We start from the raw sequence: 23,403 nt of genomic DNA on the forward strand, positions 1-23,403 counted from the left end.
TTCAGCCTTCCCACCCTGGAACAGCACCCTGTGCTGATTTCTGTTGATGGTATCCATGGCTCTGGACAGCCTCTTTAGGGAATGACAGTGGCAATTTGCATGGATTGTTTTCATAATTTGCTTTGTGTGGAGACTGATTTCTTTAGAAGCCTTACATGATACACTCAAGAAATCAGATTGGAAATCCTGCCACATTCCTGTGAGGAATTTTTGTTTGTGTGTGTGCACAACCAGTTTAGGCCCCTTGAAGGATTCCTTCATTAGTTATTGCCTTTTTATACCTCTGTCTTTTCAGTCATTTTGGTGTGAGTAGGATCGCTTGCATATAAATGGACCTGAATATTTGGGGTTTGTTTTGATACCAGGTAATTGTAGATAGTTTTATATCTTCTATGCTTAGAAAATGCCTCTGCTCTCACTCAGTGGTATCAGGGAAATGTGGAAAATTTTCCATATTTTGACAGACTGTTGGCAGGATTGACTATTTCTATATCATGGGCAATCTGTCTGCTGATTCAAAGGATCTTGTTTGACTGTATTCCTTGGAATCTGATCTTCCTTCTGCTAGGTGAGGCAATGCAGGGAAGCAGTAGGTCTTGACCACCAAATACTAAAATAATTTCATTAATCCCAAATCCTCCTTAGACCCTGTGGTGTCCATTGGACAGGGTGTTTGCTGGTTGGAAGTGCTGGGCTCAGGTTAGCTCCCCTGGACAAAGGAAGCTCTTCCTCTTCTGTGGGGAGGAAGGCAAGGCCTCCCATGGGAAATCCCAGCTATTGAAAAAACTTAAATGCAGTGGGATGTGACGCTGGACGTTTGTTTTTAAGCATCTGGGATGAGCACCTGGTCTGGGAATCATCCCACAGCAGGACAGTGTCTAGAGGTCTCCCTGGGTGTAAATACACATGACAGGCTCCTGCCAGCTTTTCCATGGGTTGTCCTGGGATGACATTTGTAAGCTCCACTTCCCCAGTCACTTAAGTCTTGATCCTAAAGACACTGAACATCTGCCCTTCTCGTTGGGTTGAGTACTGCAGGTAATCAGCATTCATTTTGTGTTACTCCCCAGTAATGTTTCTTAAGTCAAAGTAAGACTTGGTTTTATTTAAAAATAATTGTCCTTTGTCCTTAAGGGCAAAAAGGAGCAAAGACCAAGTCTCCATGTTGGGGGTGAAGGGTCTGAGGGACAGAGAGCAAATGAGCTGTGCAGACAGAGCTGAAAGAAACAGAGCTGAGTATGAGGCTGTCATGTTAAAACATGATTTAAATAAATCCTTACCATTTTCTCGCCAAAGCAGGTTTTTACTCAGGAATGGAAGGAAATGCTCTCAGGACAAGCCTGAGTTTGGGAGGTTTTGGAAGTATAACAATGATTTTACTCTGGGTAAGATGAAAAGAAGCTGCTGTTAATAAGCTGAGAAGCATCACTGAAATGTGTGATCATTAACCTTATTCCTTGAAAGCACTCAAGATGCAGCAGAAACAGGCAAAGAACTTGTGGAATTTACAATCAAATTTGCACCTAGGAGTTCTACTGAATTTGGCTCAGTAGTGTGGTAAAATAAAACCTAAGCTATGTTTCAGAAACATAAAAGCCTGATCCAAGTCCAATGGAGTCAGTGGGAACACTCAAACTGACAGCAGTGGGATGATGAGGCAGAGTTTGGATCACATGCTGCTCGAGCTGATAACTGAGTATTGAATTTATCTTTCCTCCTGTTTGTTCACTTATCATTTTTTCTGTGCACTTCTGTGTGGTAGAATGATGACACCCAGCCCTGAGCTGAACGGTTCCACAGCGTGGTAATGTACTCGGAGCTTTCCTCTTTCATCCTCCTCTTCACACCATAGTATTTCTTAAATGACAACCTATTCACCCAGCAAGCACTTGAGATGAAAGTATTTTTGTAATTACTTCCTAACAGTGGGAAACAAGGAGTAGGAGCCTTTATCTCCCAGCTTCCTTTCAGAATTTTCATTTTCCCCAAAGAACCGAAGTGCCTGTGTGTCTGATGGGGTTGCCATGGTGCTGGCGTCGAGTGTCTTTGTCCCAGGTGGGAAACATGTAGGAGGAAGAAATTATTTGGGAATTGCTCCTGGTTGCCTGGGAATGAAACCCTGGAATAGAAGGTAGAAGGGTGGGAAGGCTATTGCCTGCTTGGGAGACCTCCCTGTGCACTTCCCCAGGCACTTCAGTAATTCTCAGGGACACTGTCGTGCTGGAGGGTGTCTGAGCTCTTTCTCAGCAGAATTTCTCATGACCTGTGTTCTGGTGGAGGATATTTTTGATGCTGCACAGCCTACCACACAAGTTTGTGCATCAGAACAATGGGGAAGATGGAAATTATTTCTGTGTAGACTCATTACAGCATGTTGTGTAACATCCTCTGTTCAGTATGGACATTCTTGTATAAACACAGCATCCCGGCGTGGTGTGGGTTGGAAGGGACCTTAAGGACCATCTTGCTCTGCCCCCCTGCCCTGGGCAGGGACATCTTCCACTATCCCAGCCTGCTTCAAGGCCCATCCAACCTGGCCTTGGACACTTGCAGAGATGGGGCAACTTCTTTGGGCAGCCTCTGCCAGGGCCTCACAACCCTCAGAGGGAGCAATTTCTCCCTAATATGAGGCCAAAAGTCTCTCTCCTGCTATCTGGTAGTCCCCCAAGAAAGGGCCACCAATAACTTGTATTGATGGCAATAACTTGGATTGTCTAAGGACATCCTGTTCTTTGTCCAGCACTTCTGGAGTTTTGTTTTTAATTCAGTCTTCTTCTCTTACATTGAAACTGAAGTGGATTCTTTGAAGTTCTTCACTGAATATAGTTTTGCTTAAGGAAATGGTAATCAAATAGAATAGGGAGAACACATTATGGTGTAAAAGATTTGGTGATGGGTGGATAGGAAGCAAAGGGAAACACAGACTTTATAGTGAGGGAAAGCTTCCATTATTTTTTTAAGAAAGAAAAGCTTGAGCAGGAGTGGATTAGAAGGTGCTGTGAAGTGACTGATGTGCTCTGTCTGTGTCGGGGAGGTTGTGCCTGATGATGAGAGCAGGAACATCCATCTGCTTAAGTCGTCTTCTGTTCTTGGCAATAACAAAGGAAAATGATTTTTGAATAAAATCAAGAATAAAGGCTTCATTCCAACTACAGGCACCCAGCGCCAGAGCAGTAAAACACACAGAAAAATCTGTATGAAGGGAAAATTGAAAAAATGGAGACAGGTCAGTACATTCAACTTGCAGCCGTTCCAAGGCTCGTACCATTTTCCAACAAAAACTCCCTGTGCCCCCAAATTGCATAGGAAGAAGAAGACTTTCAATAAACAGTGGTGCTGACAGAGAGGAAAGGGTTTTAAATAATGTGTAAGCAGCTGGTCGTGTGTGAAGGAGCCTCTTTGGTTTATAGATGACATTCTCAAGGTCACCTGGGAGGGACATGCCAAGGTGAGGATCACCCTTGGGTGGCCCGTGTAGGACTGAGGTCCCTGGCTTGGATGTGGAGTGGCTCATCTCCACTGCTGGGTTTGATCAGAAAGGTGCACATGAGATGGTTCAAAGTGTTTTTTATGGACCAGGATATATGTACCAGGATGGCACCCTCTGAGAATATGGGAATGGGAGTCAGAGGAGCTGCCTTAGCAGGGGGAGTTTATGTGAATTAGAGGTCAGGAACCAGAGGAAATGAATCCTCCCACGGCTTGTGGGGGCTGAGGCTTGTTCATGTGTTTCACATGCACATCCTACAAATTTAGGACCAAAATGAGAGCACTGAGAGACTCTGTCACTGGGAGCAGAGAGCCTTGTTTGATCAGTCTGTGTTCTACAGCAGGCTTTTGATGGGAAAATGAGCTAAAACATAGCGGTTTGTGTCATAACATAAATGAGTGATTTCCATGCTGTGGACTTTTGTTGGACTTTCTCCTCCTGAATTTTCTACAGTTTTAGCATTTTTCCCCACTGTGAGACACCTGGTTTCTAATGGGTTTGATGCTCAGTAAATTTATAGGAAGATCCTAGAAACAGCTTAAGAATCCAAGCTGAGGGCAATTTAATTCATTTCTATCTTCGAAAATACCTGGATGAGATGAGATCCTTGGTTTATGACAGAGAAGGAAAATGCATCTGGTGTGTTTTGAAGGAGCAGTTTGGATGCCATGCTCCTGCTTTGGTGGGGTCCATGTGGGGTTACTGTGGACTAATTCTTGCTGTGCCCCATGTATTACACCAAGATGTCCCAGAGCTCGCTACCACCCCTTCCCTTTACCCCTTCCAAGCATGGTGCAGATGCTAAATGAACTGATCTGGTTTGTGGTGTGTGGGATGACACGGAGCTGGGCAGCTGGAGCTGACAGGAGCACGGGTGGAATGACTGACATGAGAACAGCAGCCTCGTACTTCACACTGCTCCCAGTGGACTGAGTTTCTTCAGATCCATTTCTTGGTTACACAAGTGCAGAAATCTTTCCAAAATGCAAGAGTAAAACACTGCAGAGTAACAGCATGACCCAGCTGTTGTTTGCTAAGAAAACAGGGTTGTTTTGGCTTTTTTTTCCAGAATACCTTGCCTAATCATTCTTTAGACTATTCCAATAACATGGGACAGGATCAGCCAGATAATTAGGGTTCTGGAGGTTATTAAAAAAGTCACACAAGTCTGCAGTTAGAGTTGGAAAGGAGGGAACTGATGTCTCAGCGAAGCTGACTTCTCGTGCGTGTTGCCGGGGAGAGGCTGACCTGTGGAACTCTGTGTTGGATTCCACCACATACCATGTGGTTTGGGAGGAGAACCCAGGCAGGGATGAAGAGCTTAGCTGGCTTGTACTCCAGGAGTAGCCCAGGGAAGCATTTCATTGCTGTGTCTTCCTTTGTAGCACTATTGGCAGGGCCTTTCCTAAGCATTCCCTGGAAAGGTCTGAGGACCTAGCCCCAGGAGGCATGGCCTTGTGTCTCCTTTGGCATTTTACCTCTCCACCCAAGTAACAAGCATGCTGCTGCCTCCCAGCAGCCAGTGGCATGCCTGCAGGGAACAGGTTAGTCCTTCCCCTTGTTCCTGGCAACAGGCGGGGTCTGTCAGGTGGCTAGAAAGGGTGGGATTTTCCTTCTTCTCCCATAGTTCTGCACAGGATGCCCAGCAGTGCACCTAGATATCTGGAGAAGGCTGGGTTCAGGCACTGGCATCCTCCATGGAGGACAGGAGTGGTGGACTGTGAGTGTGTGTGGAAGTGCACACTTGATTAGCAAGCACTCTCTGTGTGAAATGACTATCCTGTAGCCATTTTTCAAATAACTGTATTCTGTAATCCTAGAGACATCAAATAATAAATCCACACAACCTGGTTAGTGCAGATTAGAATAAAAACTTCCAAATGCACAGATCCTCTTGTGCAAAATCCTAATAATACCTAAAATAAATTTTCAACTGCAACGGGGTTAGACACAGTGTTAACTGAGCTTTTTTAGTCTCTGCTGGAAACAGTAACAGGTGATACAAGGAGCTTTGTGCTTTCTTAATGGAGAGCTCTGCTCTGCCTTTCCACTTCTCCTCACTAACAGCTCCAGAGAACATAAAGTCACCATTTCCAGGAGGAATAGTAGTTGTGCTTTTCTCTCCTTGACAATAAATCTGTTAGAGGTATTAAAGTAAGAGGTAGTAGTAACTCTGTTAATTATTTACAGAAGTCAGATCAGTGGGAGAGTAAGTGATGGGTCTATGTTTGCCCTTAAGCATGAAAATAACCTCTGGACCTGAAGTGTTTGGAAGTGTCTCCTCCTTTTCCTTCATTTATTACAGCAGAGTTGCTGCTGTAATCATTTACCAGTTCAGTGTATGCCCTGTTCCCTCCTGTCCAGGCTCTTCTGCACTGTGTCCAAGTGCTGTGAGTGGTGTCCTGAGGCTTGAGAAGATCCATGCAAGCAGAGAGTGAAAGTTTGTGGGTCTGGGGATTTCTGCAGTGTGCAGCATGGTTCAGCTTCCCACTGCCAGAGGGCAGGGTGAGATGGGACACTGGGAGGAAATTCTCCCCTGTGAGGGTGGTGAGGCCCTGGCTCAGGTTGTCCAGAGAGGCTGGGGCTGCCCCATCCCTGGAGGTGTCCAAGGCCAGGCTGGATGGGGCTTGGAGCAACCTGGGCTAGTGGAAGATGTAAGCCAGGAGAAGAGGACCCTGGGGGAAGAGAAGAAGCTGCTGAGGATGTTCCTTAGGAGCTCTAAACGTAGCTTGAGCACAATCACTGGGGATGGCTGCAGGCTGCTCTGCCAAACAGTGATGTACTTTTCACTTAGGTCTTGGACTTGCTAACCAAATTAGGGAGCTAATTAGGAGCCAGCTACAAATTAGTGTCCTTTTCTTCTTTTGTTTTTGGATGTAGATTTTCATTTGCCTTTGACTGCCTGTGATTTAATGATGAAGATTCTTTGTGGACTTTTTTCCCCCCCTTGCTTAGGGCAGAAAGGAAGCTCTGGCCAACCCATGGTCAAGCTGAGTTCTGCTCTTCCATGTTTCCTCATGACATGGAGCAAATATCTCAAACCCTACTTAAAAATCATGTTGTTGAACGGGAAAAATTCAGCTGCTGCTTATAGACTGAGAGCAATTCCAAGTATGTCCCTTGCTTTCATTTGATCTGTGGGAAAACCTGTTTTGAAAACTCCTGAGAAGTACCTCAGAGTGAAAGGGTAACTCATTGTACTCTGTGGCTTATGGAGAAACACTAATTGATGTCATCACAGATGATGTCACTAGTAGCATCATGGATGTTGTTGATTTTCCGCAAGAGCCCTGTATGCCATAGATCTATGATGGCAGTAAAAATCCAGATCATAAAATAATTTGCTACCTTATTTATTTACTTTTTGAATGCTCAGTTCTAACCAACAGGCAGTGAGTATCCAGAAACCATGTAATTAATTTTTTAATCCGTTTTAAGTAGTTTGTCCTAAAGAGTCCTTGAAAATGCACTACCTTATCCCTGGGTTCTGCTCAGGTTCTTCCATAGCCAGCTTCATGTTCTTTTTATTCCTGGTCACCAGTAAATTTGCAAACAGATGCATTTGAGCCTCTGCTTTAGTAGTTTAATGGTATTTTTCAATTTGCTTTTACAGGGTTGATTCTTGATTTATTTCAAGCCCCTTTTCTTAATCAGAGTTTTCCCTGTCAAGAATAAGTAACAATATAGTTTCATTACTTCCAGCACTGCAAAGCATCCAAGTTTCTGATGCTGAGAACATTTACTACTAGAAGTAAAAATCAGTCTTCCTTTAGTTAACAGTGCTCTTTAATAGGGAAGATAAATCAATTAAAAGTGTCTGTTCTTAGAGGGCTCAGGCAGCACTGTGCCATGTTGTGGGGGTTGATTAGACACTTGGTTTAACTGGAGGAAGGCTGATGAAGTTCTGACCTGCTCAGATCTGCTTCCTTTGCTCTTTGTCAAACATGCTCTATTTTTTTTTTGCTGGTGAGACAGAATCATCATTCATATTTATTTTTTTACATCTAAAGTTTGTCAGGCTGCTTGGAAAAATGGGACAATGAAAGCCATCTGGGCATCCCATCCACTTCCATTTGGAAACATCTACCTCGTTACTAGGAACATCTCAGCAGCACTGCAATGAACAGATGTGCTCCTTTTCCATCTCCAGGCTCACTTAGAATTTCTGATAGTGAGAGAAATTCAGCAGACACTAAACCCCAAATGCCTGTTTCTTGATCAGGCCCTCTAATATCCCTTATTTGGGATGTTTGTTCCCGTGTAAAGGAGAACCCTGTGGCGTTTGAGGGAGGGGGCAATGGGAAAAGGCAGCAATGTCTCCTGCAGGTCATTCCCTTTCTGTGTCTGTGGGATTTAAAGCTGAGCACTTGCATGCTTGAGCCTTTGCCGTGCAGGTTGACTCACAGCTGTTCATCAGATGTAAGGCTCTGTGGAAATCCAGAGTCCTCTGCCTCCAGCTGCCCTATCTCCTTTCTTAAAGCCTTAAGAAATTAGAATTTAAATTTCTTTAAAGGGAGAGAATTCCCTGCGTGGAATTCACTATCCCTTTTCTGAATGTCACAGGTAATGGCACACTGTGCAGGTGTTCCAGCTGCCAGTATCTCCACATAGCTCCACACTTTGCAGTCCCTCTTCAGGTTTCCAATGAGAGTGGTGAGGCACTGGCACAGGTAAAAGATAGGATTGTGTCTGCAATGCCAGGGAAGCTGAGGCAGAAGCTGGAAAGCCAGGGAGAAACTGCAAAGCTCTGAGTTCCCTCAGGTGCTTTTCTGTGAAGAGCAGAACTGGACAACCAAGAGCATCTGTGAAACCTTTTAGGTACTTGGGACATAACAAGCTGCTTTCAGCATCTTCTGTGGAGGCTTATTTGGGGTGACAATGATATTTACAGCTGGAGTGGGATATTCAAAGACACTGCAGGATATTACCCCTACTAGAAGTGGGTAAGTTGATGCCCACAGTTTGGAAGTGGCTGTTCCACAGTGGCAGAGCTTCTATCCAAATCAAACTTCCCAAGTCCCTCACTAATGGCTCGGGTGTTATTTGTTTTTTCAGGATTTTCAGGGCAGAAGTGTGGTGATCTTTGTGCTCAGCTGGGTTTTTAAAGCTGCTTGTTGTCCTGACCCAAGACCCGCTTTGTGCAGATCAGCCTGGGATTTTGGGACAGCCCCTTCCTCTGTGGATGTGGTATCTGGGTAGAATGGCCCTGAGCATATTTTCACTGTTATCTTGGACACTCTTGTGGTCCATGGACTGTTGGGAAATAGCTTGGGCTTGGAGACATTTGTTGCTCTTGGAATGCTGACTTACAGTGCATTCATGGAAAAAAAAGCAGGAGTCTGAGTTCAACAGCATTCAGTGACAGTTTATAGTTGGAGCTTTTCCTTTATATTTATGCCAGTGGAATTTTGAGAAATGGCTGAAATTCCATGTGGCGAGAAAGAGAGGCTTATTATCCGTGACTAACGCTTGGATACACTTTTTAAAATTGGTATTATTTGCTGTTGTGCCACTTCTACTCTTCTGCTACATTGGTTCATTCTGTTGTCTCCCAGTTTTGAACAGCCTTTCTCTCACCTTGGACTGCCACTCTCACATCATTCCCACTGCCTTCCTCCTTTGGGAGTTCAAGCCCTGCAGCCACATGGTCAGCCTGGGATCCAGAGCCAGGCTAAGCTCACCTTTGTGTTCATTAGAGGTTGAATCCAAGATGAGGGCTCTGCATTTTTGCATGACAGGATTGAAAATAGGACTCTTTCTCACTGCATTTTCTGCAGCACAATATTTGACTAAGCATTTCTTTGTAGTTCTAAGTCATTAAATTCATTACTTAGCTGAGGAGGTCCTTTTATGTGTCTAAACGGAACACTTGGGCTGTTTTCCCTCCTTTTGCAGAGGAGAACTGTCTCCGTGTTTGTCATATTTCTACTCAGACCCACTGTATATTCAATGGAAAATTCTTCCTAAATCTTCTCCCCTCTCAGGTTCTTCTCCTTTTTATTATTATGCTTTTCCTTGCTGTCTCTTTTAGCTTTCCACCAGACTGGAGGGCTCATTAAAGCAACACTGTGCAGGAAATGGAGAGAGGTGCAAGAATGGAGCCCTGCTCGCCAGAGAGGGAAAGTTGGCAGCTCTCCTCTGACAGGAAAATTCCTTGGATTTGAGGAGCAGCTCCATTGAGAGAGTGCTACTGAAGGGACATGAAACCCTTGGTCCAGTGTCATTCCACAAATAAATAGCATTTGGATACTCACACATTGTGATGAGGTTCCAGCAATAACCTTCCAATTTATTTGAATTAATTCGTATGTGGGAGTTGGAAATTTATGTTTTGCCTGAGTGTTCTTGAGTGTCAGGAGGGAGAAGATGGGCTCTGGATAGAAAGAAGTACTAATTCCCTGTGGAAGATGTTTCCAGCAGGCCTCACTTTCCATGGCAGACTGCAGGGATGAACCTTGCTGAAAATCTCCTTCTCCTTAGTCACAGCTTTTTCAAGAGAAGTAGTCCTTGAAAGAATGGTCTTTCAGGTCAGAACAGGAGAATTTATGATTCTGACTCTGTGCTATTTTGGATGGGATGGGGATGGGGAAAAGGAGGGGGGAATGATCAAAATATCCTGTGTGGAAACAGTGCAAGTTAGATTCATAACACATCTGTGCGAGGTGCAGGCGAGGCTGGCACGCTCGGAGGAATTTGGTGAGGTGGAAAGAAAAAAAAAATTGCTTCGTTGTGTAAGAGTCTATATGAAAAAAGGAAAGTCTAAAGGGGGGTGGATCCATAATGAAAAAAATCTGTGTTGGTTTCTGTGGGCTGGCATTTGGGCCTTGCAGAAAACTCTTCCCCCCAAAGAATGGCCACAGGAAAGTGGAGATGGGACCCTCTTGTTTGCAAACCAGTTCTGTGGTGTGGCAGTGAAAATCAACCCTCCCAAGCTGCCTCTTTGCTGGGTTTTTTCCTAAAAATAGTGAGATGTCAGTATGTCTAATGTCAGGCTGTGTGGTTTTTGTAAGTGTATCACACTTACTCCGTGTAATTATAGACAGAGCTGTGGGTAGATGAGGTTCTGCTCCATAAGGAATTGTGAGAATTGAGAGCTGGCTTTTACTTCAGGGCTATTCTCTCCCTGTCAGCCCTTCCAGTTTTAAAATCCTCCCTTCCAGAAAATGCTTCCCTGGGAGACAGCCGAGGCTTTGACTGCCTTTCTGTGATTTCACATAATCTGCCTGTGTGTCACTGAATATTATTTTTCAACAAAGAATGAGAAATTATTTACCCAGCACAGCTAGCTGGAATATGTTTATGATTGCTCACTTCATGTATGTTTTTATTCCTCCAAAAAAAAAATTACTCCTTAATCATTAATTCAGTCAGTTCTTGTGTGCAAGTTAATTAAAAAATTAAGGATTTCAGCTAGAGATAGGATTAATGGGCAAATGAAACTCTGCAAAACTTCAGGTTTACGTACCTTACTAGCTAAATATTGTAATCCAATGAATATATCCAAATGCAGTGTATGTGTATCATAGGATGGTGGAATCCTGGGGTGTTTGGGGTGGGAAGGGGACCCCTGCTGTGTGCAGACATGGCTCTGCTGCTGCCTGGCAGTTGGCTGCAGCAGTGGAGGAGCCCTACCTTGGACATGGCCAGTGTCACTGCAGGTGCACTGGGCTCCCAAACCCAGCTGCTGGACTTTGTCCTCTAAGAAGGTCAGAATCCACTTAGTGCCAAGTGAGCAATTAAGGACAATTATGCTTTCAGCTCCATGAAGGAGTTGGGGGGCAGGAAGACCCTGGGAGGAGGTGACCCGTTGTCACAGGCCTGCACCCTTTGTGACTCACTGTCACTGCCAGGACATTTGAAGTACTTTTTGTCTCTGTAATATGGGCTGCATAAATATTTTCCCACATTTTTTTCCAGTGTTATACACTCAGTTATTCCTTTTATGTGAGTGATTACTGTGAATTCCATTCTCCTGTCTCCTTGAAACACTGGTCTCAGCAGAAGCCATAGGATAGCTGAGTCTTGCCCATGGTGTTCACATCCTTGGTTCCCTCCTGTGCCAGTGGCCATGCAAGGGAATCACACCGAGGGTGCTGAACAATAATTTTGCCTTCTATACCCATTCATTCAGTTTAGAATGGAACCAGGCCCAGCTAGTCTTCCTTTTCTGTGTCTTCTGTGAACCTTCTGTGAGAGGGGGAAGGAAGTGGCTTAAGGCCCAAGAAATTCAGAAATCTCCTTCGATTTCTTTATGTGCAAAACTCCTGACTTTGGCACTTGGACAGAGCTTCATCTCTTCCCTTCTCCATTTCTTATTTGGCTTTTTAGACTTCAGCTGTCGGGTGGTTGTACTTGAGATTCTTAAAGTTCCTTTCCAACCTTAACAATTCCATGATGCTGTTTTATTGTAACAGGTCACATGTTCACTCCAGCCAGTGACCTCTAGATGGATTATCCAGATTCCAAAGCTCCATCACACAGACAGGCCAGGGGAGAGCTGCCAAGGCAGCAGGCAGCACCCAGATCCCAGTGTTAACTTGTCCCTAATTTGTTGTGGTAGTGGTCTCCTCTGACTCTCAGAGATTCAGGAGAACTTGGAGCAAGTCAGTGACAAGTGTGTTTGTGTCTCTTTCATTTACAGAAGGAAACATTTAAAGTGCCTCTGCTTTTTCCACTGTTGCCACCACAGTGTCCTTCAGCATTTTTGTAGTAGCAAAAAGAGTGTTGCTGTGCCCCACCTTGTTCCCACTGGCGTTCTCCCCTTGGATTTTTACGATGTGTTTTCACTGCTGGTCATCACTGCAATGGAAAAGCTTAGCTGCCTCAGCTGCTCGTGGCTCTGCTCTCCAGCTGGACAGCAGTTCTGCCCTTCAGACAGGCTCTTTGGCTTCTCCGCAGGCAGGAGAGAGCAAACCTGTCCTGGAAAAGGGCAGAGATTCTTTGCTGAGATTTCCCCTTGCATAGTTCCTGGTGGGAGAGCTTTCCCCTTGGCGTGGATAAGAGCAGCAGGCCTCCAATGCAGGGATTTTGCATACTTTGTGGGGCTGCAGCAGTGCCACATTTAGGATATTTAGGTGAAGTATCACATTGTGCATTGTACAAGTCCTTCCTCAGCAGCTGTCAAGCTCCATCCCTCATTCCCAGGGGCTGGGGAGGATGGTGTGTGTGTGTGTGTGCTGTGTGAGCAAGGCTAGCTCCCTGCTCAGAATAATCCCCTGCTAAGGGAGCTGGGCTGTGTCCCGGTGTCCCACTGCTGTGTCTGGACAGTGTTCAGGCTTTGCTGACTCCCAGAGGCTTAGGGCAGATCAAGTGGTGATCAGAGGGTAATTGCTGTTGGCAGTGGGCAGCGGACTGCTTGCTGAGCCCTTGCCAAGGGCTGTGGCTAGGCCTGCAGAGGATCACCAGCCAGGCTGTGTCCTCTTGCACGGTTCCTGTGGCAGCAAAAGGTCCCACATGTTTAGGAATACATTCCTTACACAACTTTTAAAAACAAGCAGCTGCATGTAAACACAGCTCTGCCTTTATCCCAAAGAAACGAGCAACCCAAGGAGTAGTTAGTGCCCTCACTGTGGAAACTGCTCCCATTTGCCCCAGTCTTTGCCACTGAATATTCACTTACTGTCTTTTCCCTGGAAGCTGTGGCTGCCCCATCCCTGGAAGTGTCCAAGCCAGGCTGGATGGGGCTTGGACAGCCTGGTCTAGTAGAAGATGTTCCTGCCGTGGCCAGGAAGCAGAAGGAGATGGGCTTCAAGCTCCCTTCCAAGCCAAACCATTCCATGGGTCTGTGAAATAGGAAGCTTGGCTCCTGCTGTGCTTTCAGCCAGCTGGCAGAAGCTGGGTCAGATGCCAAGGAGTAAGGAGTGAGAGATAATGACTTCGTTCATGAGCACTGGGGGGAGTGCATCTCTGCCAAAGCAACTTCCTCCAGCACTGGAAGCTCACAGTAGTGCTCTGGTGCTGAAAATACCTGCTTAAAGAGTTTAGACCCTGGAATGCCTGTGAAGCCTGTTGGGATCTCAGGGAAGCTACCCAAAAATGTAGACAGCTCAGGCCATCCAGCATTTGTTCTGAATAAGTTCTGAATTAGCAGATAAATTATGAATGCAACCTGTGCTTTCAGAATGTAGTGGATACCCCTCTTTCTGGATTGCTCTATCCTTTTACAGTGCATTATTCCAGTTAGGAATCCAAGGATGCTTTAAGAGTACTCCTTTGTGAAGTAAAAGTGATTTTTGGGTTGATGTAATGGTACATGAAGGCATGAGTGCTTTTAAGGTTGTTAATGCAGAGCTCTCTCATGTTCCTAGGTGAGTGTCTTGACTAGAAAGTCATGGATTCAATGCTCTTCAGAGCTGGAAACTTTGGGATTAAAGCCTGGCCACTCTGAGCTGTAAAATCAAGCCTTCCCATACCCAAACTGGCTTTGGTTCCAGCAGCCCAGGTACCCCAGGTGTGTGCACCTCAGCAGTGGGCCAGGCTGCTCATTTTTGCTGACTTACTTTTTCTCATCTGCAAACCAAATTTCAGAGCCTCTACAGATGCTTTTTCCATACTTTCGGACATTGATACAGATGATGATTTTGCAAACTGGGACTTCTTTTCTTTTTATTTTTCACCTTTTATTGCAGCTGTGTTTGAAGCGCACCATTGATATTGAATCAAAGAACTTGGTGTGGTGTGAAAAAGTGAAAAAGGGATAGCTTTGCTTGGTTTATTGTGTCCAATATGTGACCCACAGGCCTCTCCATGTCATCTGTTTCTGTGTAAGCACCAGCAGAAGGTGTCGCTCAGGTCTCCTAAAATGCCAGACCCAAATGCTCAAGTCTTCCTCAAATGTCCAAAAAAATCCTGGCCTTTACCCAACAGAATGTTCTCCTGGGATGAAAGTAGAAAAATTCAGTTTACTGCTATTAAAGTCTACATGTGTAAGTTGCTAAAGTGAAGGAAGAGTGACACCATGTAATAATGTCTTGGTAAAAGACCTGGAATTGTCAAGAGACTGTTTTTAATACATTTTCATACTTCAAAATTCAGGGTCAAAGCCAGACTCCAGCTCCACCCATAATTAAGTTTTTTAAATAATGGCATGTAGTAAATATATATTTTTAACCTGTTCTAAAAAAAAATCCACAAACAAAACTAACCACAAAATCACCTGTACCTTCAAAATAAAATTATGATGGAATTCTTGCTATATATAGAGAGAGAGACAATTAATTAAAGAAATGAGGAATGGGGGGATGTCTTGCTCCTGGGAAAACAGGAATTCCAGGAGACATGGTTAGTGTTCCAGGATAACTACCTATTGGCTGAGTTGGCTGTTAGGGCTAAAGCCCAGCTAAAAATAAGGTGCAGAGCAGATGAGGCAGGGCAAGGCCGGGCAAGTCCTGAGGCCGAGTTAAGCCAGCCTGGAGCTGTGATCTGCTATTAGTGGTGGCCAGGCAAGGGGCTGTGCAGGGAGCAGCCTCTGTGGCTTCTCCTCTGCTTGTCCTGTGCCCTCCCTCAACTTTGGATTGTGGGCAATGTCTTTATTCCAAACAAGTTCAGTTTGATCCTGAGCTTTACTCCTCTTTTTTTGATTGTGTGTTAGAGCCTCACAGCAACAGTTCCACCCCTACTAAATTTCCATGGATTCAAAAGCACTTTCACCACAAATCAGGTGAGTGCAGAGCTGTTGCAGGCTGTCCAGGGAGTGTGTCAGGCGTGTCCTCCAGCACTGAGAGCTCTGGAACAGGCTGGCATTCCTCTTTGCTGTTTGTTTCTTGTAATGGGATGGAAAAAGAACAGTTAATAGTTGACCTAAATTCAGGCCTGGTTAATTATAGTTTCCTTCAGTTCTGGCTTTGTTCTGTGTGTGTTTGCTGCCAGGTAAGAATAACCTGCAGTCCTAGAAAGCTTAATGCCAGGGAGGGAAGTGATGACAAGAAAATTACAGGGTAAAATTCCAGCCTTTTCTATTGGAAAAATTTATCCTGAGTTGGCTCTAAGCATAATTCGAATACACAGAGGATTATGCATTTCTACGTGGCTCCCTGAGTGTGGGGCTGGCATCGAGCCCTGGTGCAAATGAGGGCTAGGAGCTGTTTTTGCTGGTGGTGTGTGGAAGGGAAGAGCCTTCCTGTGATGTCAGCACAAGGAATAGAGTGCAGGAAATCTTCCATCCTTCCCAGAATCACTCTGCAGCTGGAGCTGCTCAGGTACCAGAGAAGCACATATTTCATGGAGGCAGTCAGCACTCCAGGATGTTTCCTTTGCTCTTTTAAGTGTCAGAACAGAGTGAGATGGGGTCTGTGTTTGTGGCCCATGGAGTTCCTGCATTTTGTGACTAATCCTGCAGCCTGGGGATTCAGACCTTCCTTTAATCCTTTGTTTGTCATTCTGCCAGTCACTGTCACTGCAGAGGTCCCACTGGAAGGGAACATAAACAGAGGTAGTTCTCCAAGCTTAGTCATCTCAGGAGGTCTGTGTGTGTGAAGTCACAAGAACTTCTTTTCTCCCTTTCCTTCATTCCTTAGTGTGATGAAACTGTTGTGAAAGTGGAGCTGTGGCTGAACCTGGTTGCTGGCATTTTTATTTCCATTAGTAAATTCTTCAGTGTCTTTGTCTTCTGCTAACACCTCCTCTGATACCAAGACACCTTTATGAGAGTGACACCAGCACCAAGCCTTCTCTGCCACATGCCAAGGCTCACAGGTGCAGCAGCACTTCCATCCTCATGTGATGGACCACATCAGGGTGATGGGTGAACAGTTGGACTCAATCGTCAGAAGGGTTTTTTGTAACCTGACTGACTTGCAGGCTGTTCTGAGCTTTTCTGGTTTGGTTTTTGTAAATGCTCAAGTGATTTCTCCCACCTGCCCTGAGGGAAATGTTAAATCCGATGTTCTCTTTTGTGTAACTGCACTGTGTTTCTGCAGCAGCAGAGCTGGCTGGCTTTGTGTTATCAAAAGTTCATAGATAATATTTATTTATTGTGAGATATCCCAGAGAGACACTCTGCAGGGGCTTCTGGAAGCACCTCATGGATATAGCCTTGGACATACAGGAAAACATCAAGTAAAGCTGTGTATTTTTATGGCCAGCTGGCTCAGTTGGGGTTGCTGCAGAGACAAACTCTTCCCTCAGCCCCCAAAAACAAACAAGCAGAAGTTTTGGCAGCAGTTAAGCAAACAACAAACTCTTCTACAGAGACAGTGACAGCATTAAGGATCCAAATCGTGGAGTCAAGACTGCAAGTCCCAGTGTCAGTGCTCCACATGGGAAGGGGGTTTGGGACAGGGACCTTAGGACAGGACACATTCTTTTCATGCCACAAAACTGTTGTGGTGGTGGTAGAAAGTCATTTGACACTTCTGGAGGAAAAGGCAATTTCAGGCAATTCTTCAAGAAAAGATAAGAGGGAATGTGTAACTTGCCAGAGTTTGTTTTTAAGGACCTAATAAATCAGAGTACACGAGTTGCAGCCCATCCCAGACCCTAATGAGAACATCCTGTCATCGTGTCTTCACCCTGCTGACCTGGGTGGTTTCTCTTGCTGACCCCTCCCAGTCAGGCAGTACCAGCAGCACCACAGAAATGTTGCATGTGGACACTTTGTGTGGAAATCACTGGGAGTTATGTTGGAACTGTCTGGAATGTGTGTTTGAACAAAATTATTCTTTTTCTCTTTGCTGCTTTTTCAAAAGGCACACTTCAAAATAAGGCTCAGGAGGTGGTGACGGGATGGACTGGCCTAGTTTCCTTACTTTGGGAATAGCAGAACAGAATTTTTTAGTAGCTGCAGAACACGTCTGTCCCTGAGGACATTTTGTACATTAAAACACTCTTTGGAAAGGGACTTAGATTGATCTCAGTGGGTTCCACACTGATTTCTCATTAGTTTCATTTTGAATTAGTGAAGGTGTGGATCTTCCCTAGATACTTTTCCTTGCTTTATTCAGAAAAAGGCTAAATTAGGCAGTGGAGCTAGTGAACATATGGGAGGAACATGATGGATGGATGGATGGATGGATGGATGGATGGATGGATGGATGGATGGATGGATGGATGGATGGATGGATGGATGGATGGATGGATGTAAGGTGTATATACATACATTTTTAAGGAATGGTTCTATCACTAGCACAGAGTTCAGCCCATGTATTTTACAATCTAAAATAAGATGATAAGAATCTCCCATGTGAGTGATGCTAAGGGTTCTCTTTAGGTGCACAGGAGGGTTGGTTTAGGAGGGATTAGGAGGGTTGGTTGATAACAGTGTTGATGAAATGAGATTTGGGCAGATCACAGCTTTATTCAATAGCAGGGAAAGAGCTGTAATTCCATTATTTTGCAGTCACACTCCAGGACAAACACCTGCTGTAACCCAGAATAGCCATTTCTCATGGCACAGGAGCATGGGCTGCTCTGCTCCTACAGGTAAGGTTGGGATGTAAGTGGTGCAGGTGACTAGCAAATTAAAAAAGGAAGAGGTAACAAACCAGCTAATTCCAGAATGAGATTAGGATGGATTAGTCTGTCTAGCTCAAATCCCCAAACAGCCAGATTGGTTCTGTGTGCTTCTTCACTGTTGCCCCATGTGTTATCTTTCTCTCAAGTAACAAGTGATCAGACAAGAGGAAATGCCTCAAGATGTGCCAGGAAAGGTTTAGGTTGGACATTAGGGAAAATTTCTTACAGAAAGGGTTGTCTGGCCCTGACACAGGCTGCCCAGGGCAGCGATGGGTTTTCCATCCCTAGAGGGATTTAAAAGCTGTGTGGATGTGGCACTTGGGGACATGGTTTAGTGGTGGCCTTGGCAGTGCTGGGGGAGCAGTTGGGCCCTATGGACTTAGATCCCACATGTTCTGTTAAGCGCTTGGCCACGGGTGCAGACTGCACCCTTTGAAACAGCAGTGGGCAGTACCTGTAAGCTGGGGTTGAGCCTGGCTGCTTGCTCTGAAGTGCTGCATTATGGAAAACAGACTGGAGAACAGATAAACCCGTCATGTGACACGGTGTTTTGTGGGCTGGGCACTGCAAGCTATGGGAAGTTGGCACCGTGGGCACCACAATGTGACAGTGTTCCAGCTGGGTTTCCCTTGGATGCTGTGCTTGGCAGCTGTGCCAGCTGGAGCGGTTTTTGGAATTGGAGTGGGTGTATGATTTTCCCACTGTTGTGCTGCCCTGGGGTTGGCATACTTGAGAGTGCCTGAAGACACAGGAAGGGCTGGTTTGTGGACTTGCAGCCGTGGCATTCATGAATTCCAGCCAGAGGAGAAGGCTGGAAGTTTGCTGTCATAGGGGAAAGTACCCTGATACAGCATGAGTGCAAAGCAGGAGTGTTCTCTCTCCATCCACTGCATGCTGCTTGCTCTAGCTGGGTTTTTGGAGCAGGGAGCTCCCTGTATGTTTTTTGGAAGAGTGGGGGAACAGGGGTGCTCCTGACTGTCACAGGGACACAGGAACCATAGCGTGCAGCTCACTGTGTGCACCACGAGATGTTCCTCACTGATGTTCATTGCTCAGAGATTGCTGGAGTACTGGTATGGATTTGGGAGGAGCCAAGTATCCTGCAGCTGTGAGGTTTTACCTGTCAAAAATCCCTGGCAATGTTTTGTTCTACTGCCCTAAGTGGATGTAACAGCTTTGGATTTTGTGTGTGGAATAAGAACCATGGACATTTACAGACGCATGTGGTTGAATGAATTTTTCACTTGGTTTTCTGGTGATTTCTCCCAGCCCTACACCACAAGAATAATTTTTTAGGATTCCTGATGTATCTTATCCAGAGACGTGGTGACTCTGCAGGCAAGGATGCTTTGTGGGAGGATGTTTCTGAAATGGAGCTGGAATTCCATTGGTCATATAGTGGAATCACAGAACGGGTTGGGTTGGAAGAGACCTTAAAGACCACCCGTTTCCAACCCCCTGCCAGGGGCAGGGACACCTTCCACTAGAGCAGGTTCCTCCAAGCCCCATGCAGCCCTTCCTTGAGCACTTGCAGGGATAGGGCAGGAGTTATGGCTCCACTGATGGCAGTCTGTCCTTGCAGAGTCCCTCCTGGCTGGCCTCGGGGCGCTGAGTTCCCTGCACAGCCGCATGGAGCAGCAGCTGAACGAGAGCCTGCGGCGCCGCCGCCACGCGGGGGACAGCGACCACAACATCGAGGTGCTGCTGGGGGTGGACGACTCTGTGGTCCGATTCCATGGCAAGGAGCACGTCCAAAACTACCTCCTGACCCTCATGAACATCGTGAGTATCCTTTGGGAGCTGATGGAAGCACTTGTAGGAGTGCCAGGTTTGGGAAAAACATCAATGGGATCATTCTGACTGCTGCTGGAGAAGCTTTTCTGGTTTTAAGATGTACTTTAATTCATCTTTTTCGCAGTAGTTTCCTTCCTAGGGCACATTCGAGGGTATTTCCAATAATGAGGAAATAGTTGAAAAATAGTAAGGGAAAAAAGTAAACTTAATCCATTTCTAGTAATTCTGAGCTTCTCCCACAACAGAGTTCTGGAGAAAAACTGATTAAAGCATAAATATCTAGAGGAAAAGGGGTTCTAAACCCTCAATGGCTCTCTGACAGAGCAGACCTTTTGGTAATACCAGTAGATATGTCTTAGAAACTGTGGAGGCATAAGGTTTTACAGGAAATGAAAACAATCTCTGAAGGATGAGGATGAGGGACTAATTATTCCCATAATGATTCCCATTAATAATGATTTTATGGCTTTAGGAGTGATTGTTATCTATTTCACACTCTTTTATTCCTGGAATAATTAAAAAATGATTCCTTGGGTTTTCAGAGCTTCTAAATTTGAGAACTTAGAATCTGAGAGGAAAAAAATGATTCCTGTATCAAATTTAACCCAACCAATGTGATGTTTTCCAGAACATCACTCAGAGAATCATCTCCTTTTTCCCACATACACCGTGGAACATCAACATTAAATTTCCATTACACATTACTGCAGAATATTGTCCTTTTGGTTTTGAAACCTTTTCAGTGAGCAGCAGGGCTGATCCATGGCCCAGACCACTTCCATGTTTTTCACATGCCTGTGACTCCATCTGCTGGGGCCAAAGGCAGAGCGAGCTGACACCCTTCTGCCCAGAGCCATCCAGAGAATGGGATAAAATGGGGGCTATGGGGAAATCTTGAACACTTGAAATTTAAGGTCAACTCCAGGGTCCTTTTCATCTCCAGGGAAGTCATTCCAGTGTCTAGAAAGCTCCCCTGTTGTCTACTGGCACAAGGGAAGTTGTGAACACTTATCCTGGCTCAGCTCTTTGGGAGCAATGCTCTTTCATTGATGAGGAGAAAATAAGAGAGGAATACCTGACCTTTGGGATGATTGCTTCACAGGACAGGCAGTCTGAGCTCTGTGCTCATTCTCTGTCCCACTGCCCTGCTGACTCTGCTCTCAGCCTCAGGGATTTCAGGTTTAAACCATGGGCTGAAATCGTCATGCCAGGGCCCACAGTCTGGACAGCTCCCAGTGATCTTTTTCCCTGAGGGGAAATTCTGTTTAGCCTGACTGAAAAATAAAACAACCCTCTAAGTCCTGCTCAAACCCATGAACCTCTGAACAGAGGTGTTTATTTCTCACCAGTTGCCCATAATATAATATTTATTTTGTTTTTAGGGGAATGAGGAGCTTCATTGAGGAACTGCAGATGTTTCACACACTGGTGCCAGGACATTTCTCACCTTCCCAGACACAGGGAAGGGCCTCAAGAAGGACAACTTTTGGCCCATCTGCATAATTCTGTTTTTCTAACTTCCCTTCCACAAAGCCTCTTTTTAGTACAGAAGTGACTACAGAATTCTAACTGATCTCGAAAAAGTAGGGCAGCAGTATAAGTTGCTCCTAAAAAAAATACTCTTCAAAACAAGAAGCACTGGAAGTACTCCAGGCCAGGTTGGACAAAGCTTGGAGCAGCCTGGTCTAGTGGAAGGGGTTCCTGGCCATGGCAGAGGGGTGGAATGAGATGAGCTTTAAGGTGCCTTCCAGCCCAAACCAGTCTGGGATTCTGTGATTTGCGGGGTTTGCACTTGAAGTCTTTTCCCCAATCCCCTTTTCTTTGAGCTCTGATCCATGAAACATGAGAGGAGGTTTGACATGTGCTTCCCAAAGTTCCATGTGAAGAGGGGGTATGTGATGACAGGAAGTGAATCTACGCTTTCCACTGAGCAAATGATCTGAGACTTGAATCCTCTTCTGAGGACTGTAGTGGTACAGGCACTTGAAAAAACATCTCCGTGGCCTTGCAAGTTCCCTTGGTATCATCAGCGGGTTTTTCTTTCTTCTTAATATTTCCTCTTTTTTCCCTCAGGTGAACGAAATTTACCATGACGAGTCCCTGGGTGTTCACATCAATGTCGTGCTGGTCCGAATGATCATGTTGGGGTATGCCAAGGTGAGCAAGCCACTTCTCCCCCCTCCCCCCAGCAGAAAATCCAGACCCTGCTGAACAAGCTGCCTCTGGGAGCAGCTGGGTGTAAGGTGTGGCTCTCTCAGTCCATCAGCCTGATCGAAAGGGGGAACCCCTCGCGCAGCCTGGAGAACGTGTGCCGCTGGGCCTATCAGCAGCAGAAGCCGGACCCCAGCCACGCCGAGCACCACGACCATGCCATCTTCTTAACCAGGCAAGATTTTGGGCCCGCTGGTATGCAAGGTAATGCAGCTGACCCAGAGCAGAGCTCTGGGCTCGGTGTTTCTTGGCTGGCATCTGCCAGAAAAGAGGAAAAATTGGGAATTGCATTGTGAGCTCCCTGCCTTATTCATTCTGCAAGTGGTTTCAAAAGCAAGGAGACCTTGCCATGAGACCTTGCCATTAATATCCAACCACAGATTGATTTTCTTTCTTGAGAGTTGTAAATAAATACTTCTTAACTCTCTTCAAACTCCTGCATGTGCAGGGATCACTGGGAACCTCAATGCACGTGGCATTCCACTCCCTTTATTTTATTGCATCTTTCACCCCAGATTTCCATATATTGACATCCCAGCCACTCTGACACCTGCATCCATCCTTTGGCTTCAGGGAACTAATGACAGTGGGCAGAAACTCCCAAAGTTTGGCATGTGTCAGAGCAGGCACCGGTCAGGATGAGGAGCCAGGCAGGCTGCCCTGGCCTTAGAGTAATGTTAGCTTTTCCTGAGGAAGTTTTCTGGGGGTTCTCATTTAAAATCCATGTGCTGAGCACAAGACTCAGCCCTGATGTCTCTCTGTAGGGTATGCTCCTGTGACGGGCATGTGCCACCCGGTCCGGAGCTGCACCCTCAACCATGAGGACGGGTTTTCATCAGCCTTTGTTGTTGCTCATGAGACTGGGCATGTGTAAGTACCACTTTTACTATCAGATGACACCAAAATGCTGTGCTGCACCTCCTGCTTGCTCCAAGGGTGTTGGATTTGATGGCTCTGTGGAAGCTGTCCTGATTTTATTTCCAATCCCCTGGGAATGCAGTAGTGGTTGAAGAGAGAGAGAGATAAGTGGGGGAAGGAAGGGAGGAAGGGGAGGCAGGGTGAACTTGTTTTCTCTGGGGTGAGGGAAAGGTCAGGAAGGGACCTGGGAGGTCCAGGCAGTGGCAACAGGAGCTGGCTTGAGTGTCCTTCATTGCCTTCTCCTCAACCGCTTGTGCTGGTGGTGGGTCAGATTTGGTACCTCTTCCAGAGCTGTTTCCATACAGTTGTTTTTGCAGTAGCTCTGAGGGGAGTTCTTTGTTGCAGGTTGGGCATGGAGCACGATGGGCAAGGGAACAGGTGTGGGGACGAGACGGCGATGGGCAGCGTCATGGCCCCCTTGGTGCAGGCCGCCTTCCACCGCTACCACTGGTCCCGCTGCAGTGGCCAGGAGCTCAGGAGATACATCCAGTAAGGCCTCCCTGGTGCAGCCAGGCTCTGATCCCTCGTTTTTCAGACCC

The 23,403-nt window shown here is 45.9% G+C and overlaps 1 protein-coding gene across 3 annotated transcripts in view; it reads left to right on the top strand.

Annotated features, from left to right (window-relative positions):
- ADAMTS3 (ADAM metallopeptidase with thrombospondin type 1 motif 3) overlaps positions 1–23,403 on the top strand; it is a 58,959-nt gene that overhangs the window by 24,183 nt on the left and 11,373 nt on the right. For all 3 annotated transcript variants that reach the window (XM_036382721.2, XM_036382720.2, XM_054514717.1), the window contains 5 exons: positions 19,524–19,723; positions 21,809–21,892; positions 21,994–22,150; positions 22,711–22,816; positions 23,210–23,353. In XM_036382721.2, coding sequence (XP_036238614.1) covers positions 19,524–19,723; positions 21,809–21,892; positions 21,994–22,150; positions 22,711–22,816; positions 23,210–23,353 — 691 coding nt within the window. The remainder of the gene's footprint in view (positions 1–19,523; positions 19,724–21,808; positions 21,893–21,993; positions 22,151–22,710; positions 22,817–23,209; positions 23,354–23,403) is intronic.

This window comes from Molothrus ater, chromosome 4 (assembly GCF_012460135.2).
Source record: "Molothrus ater isolate BHLD 08-10-18 breed brown headed cowbird chromosome 4, BPBGC_Mater_1.1, whole genome shotgun sequence".
NCBI lineage: Eukaryota > Metazoa > Chordata > Aves > Passeriformes > Icteridae > Molothrus > Molothrus ater.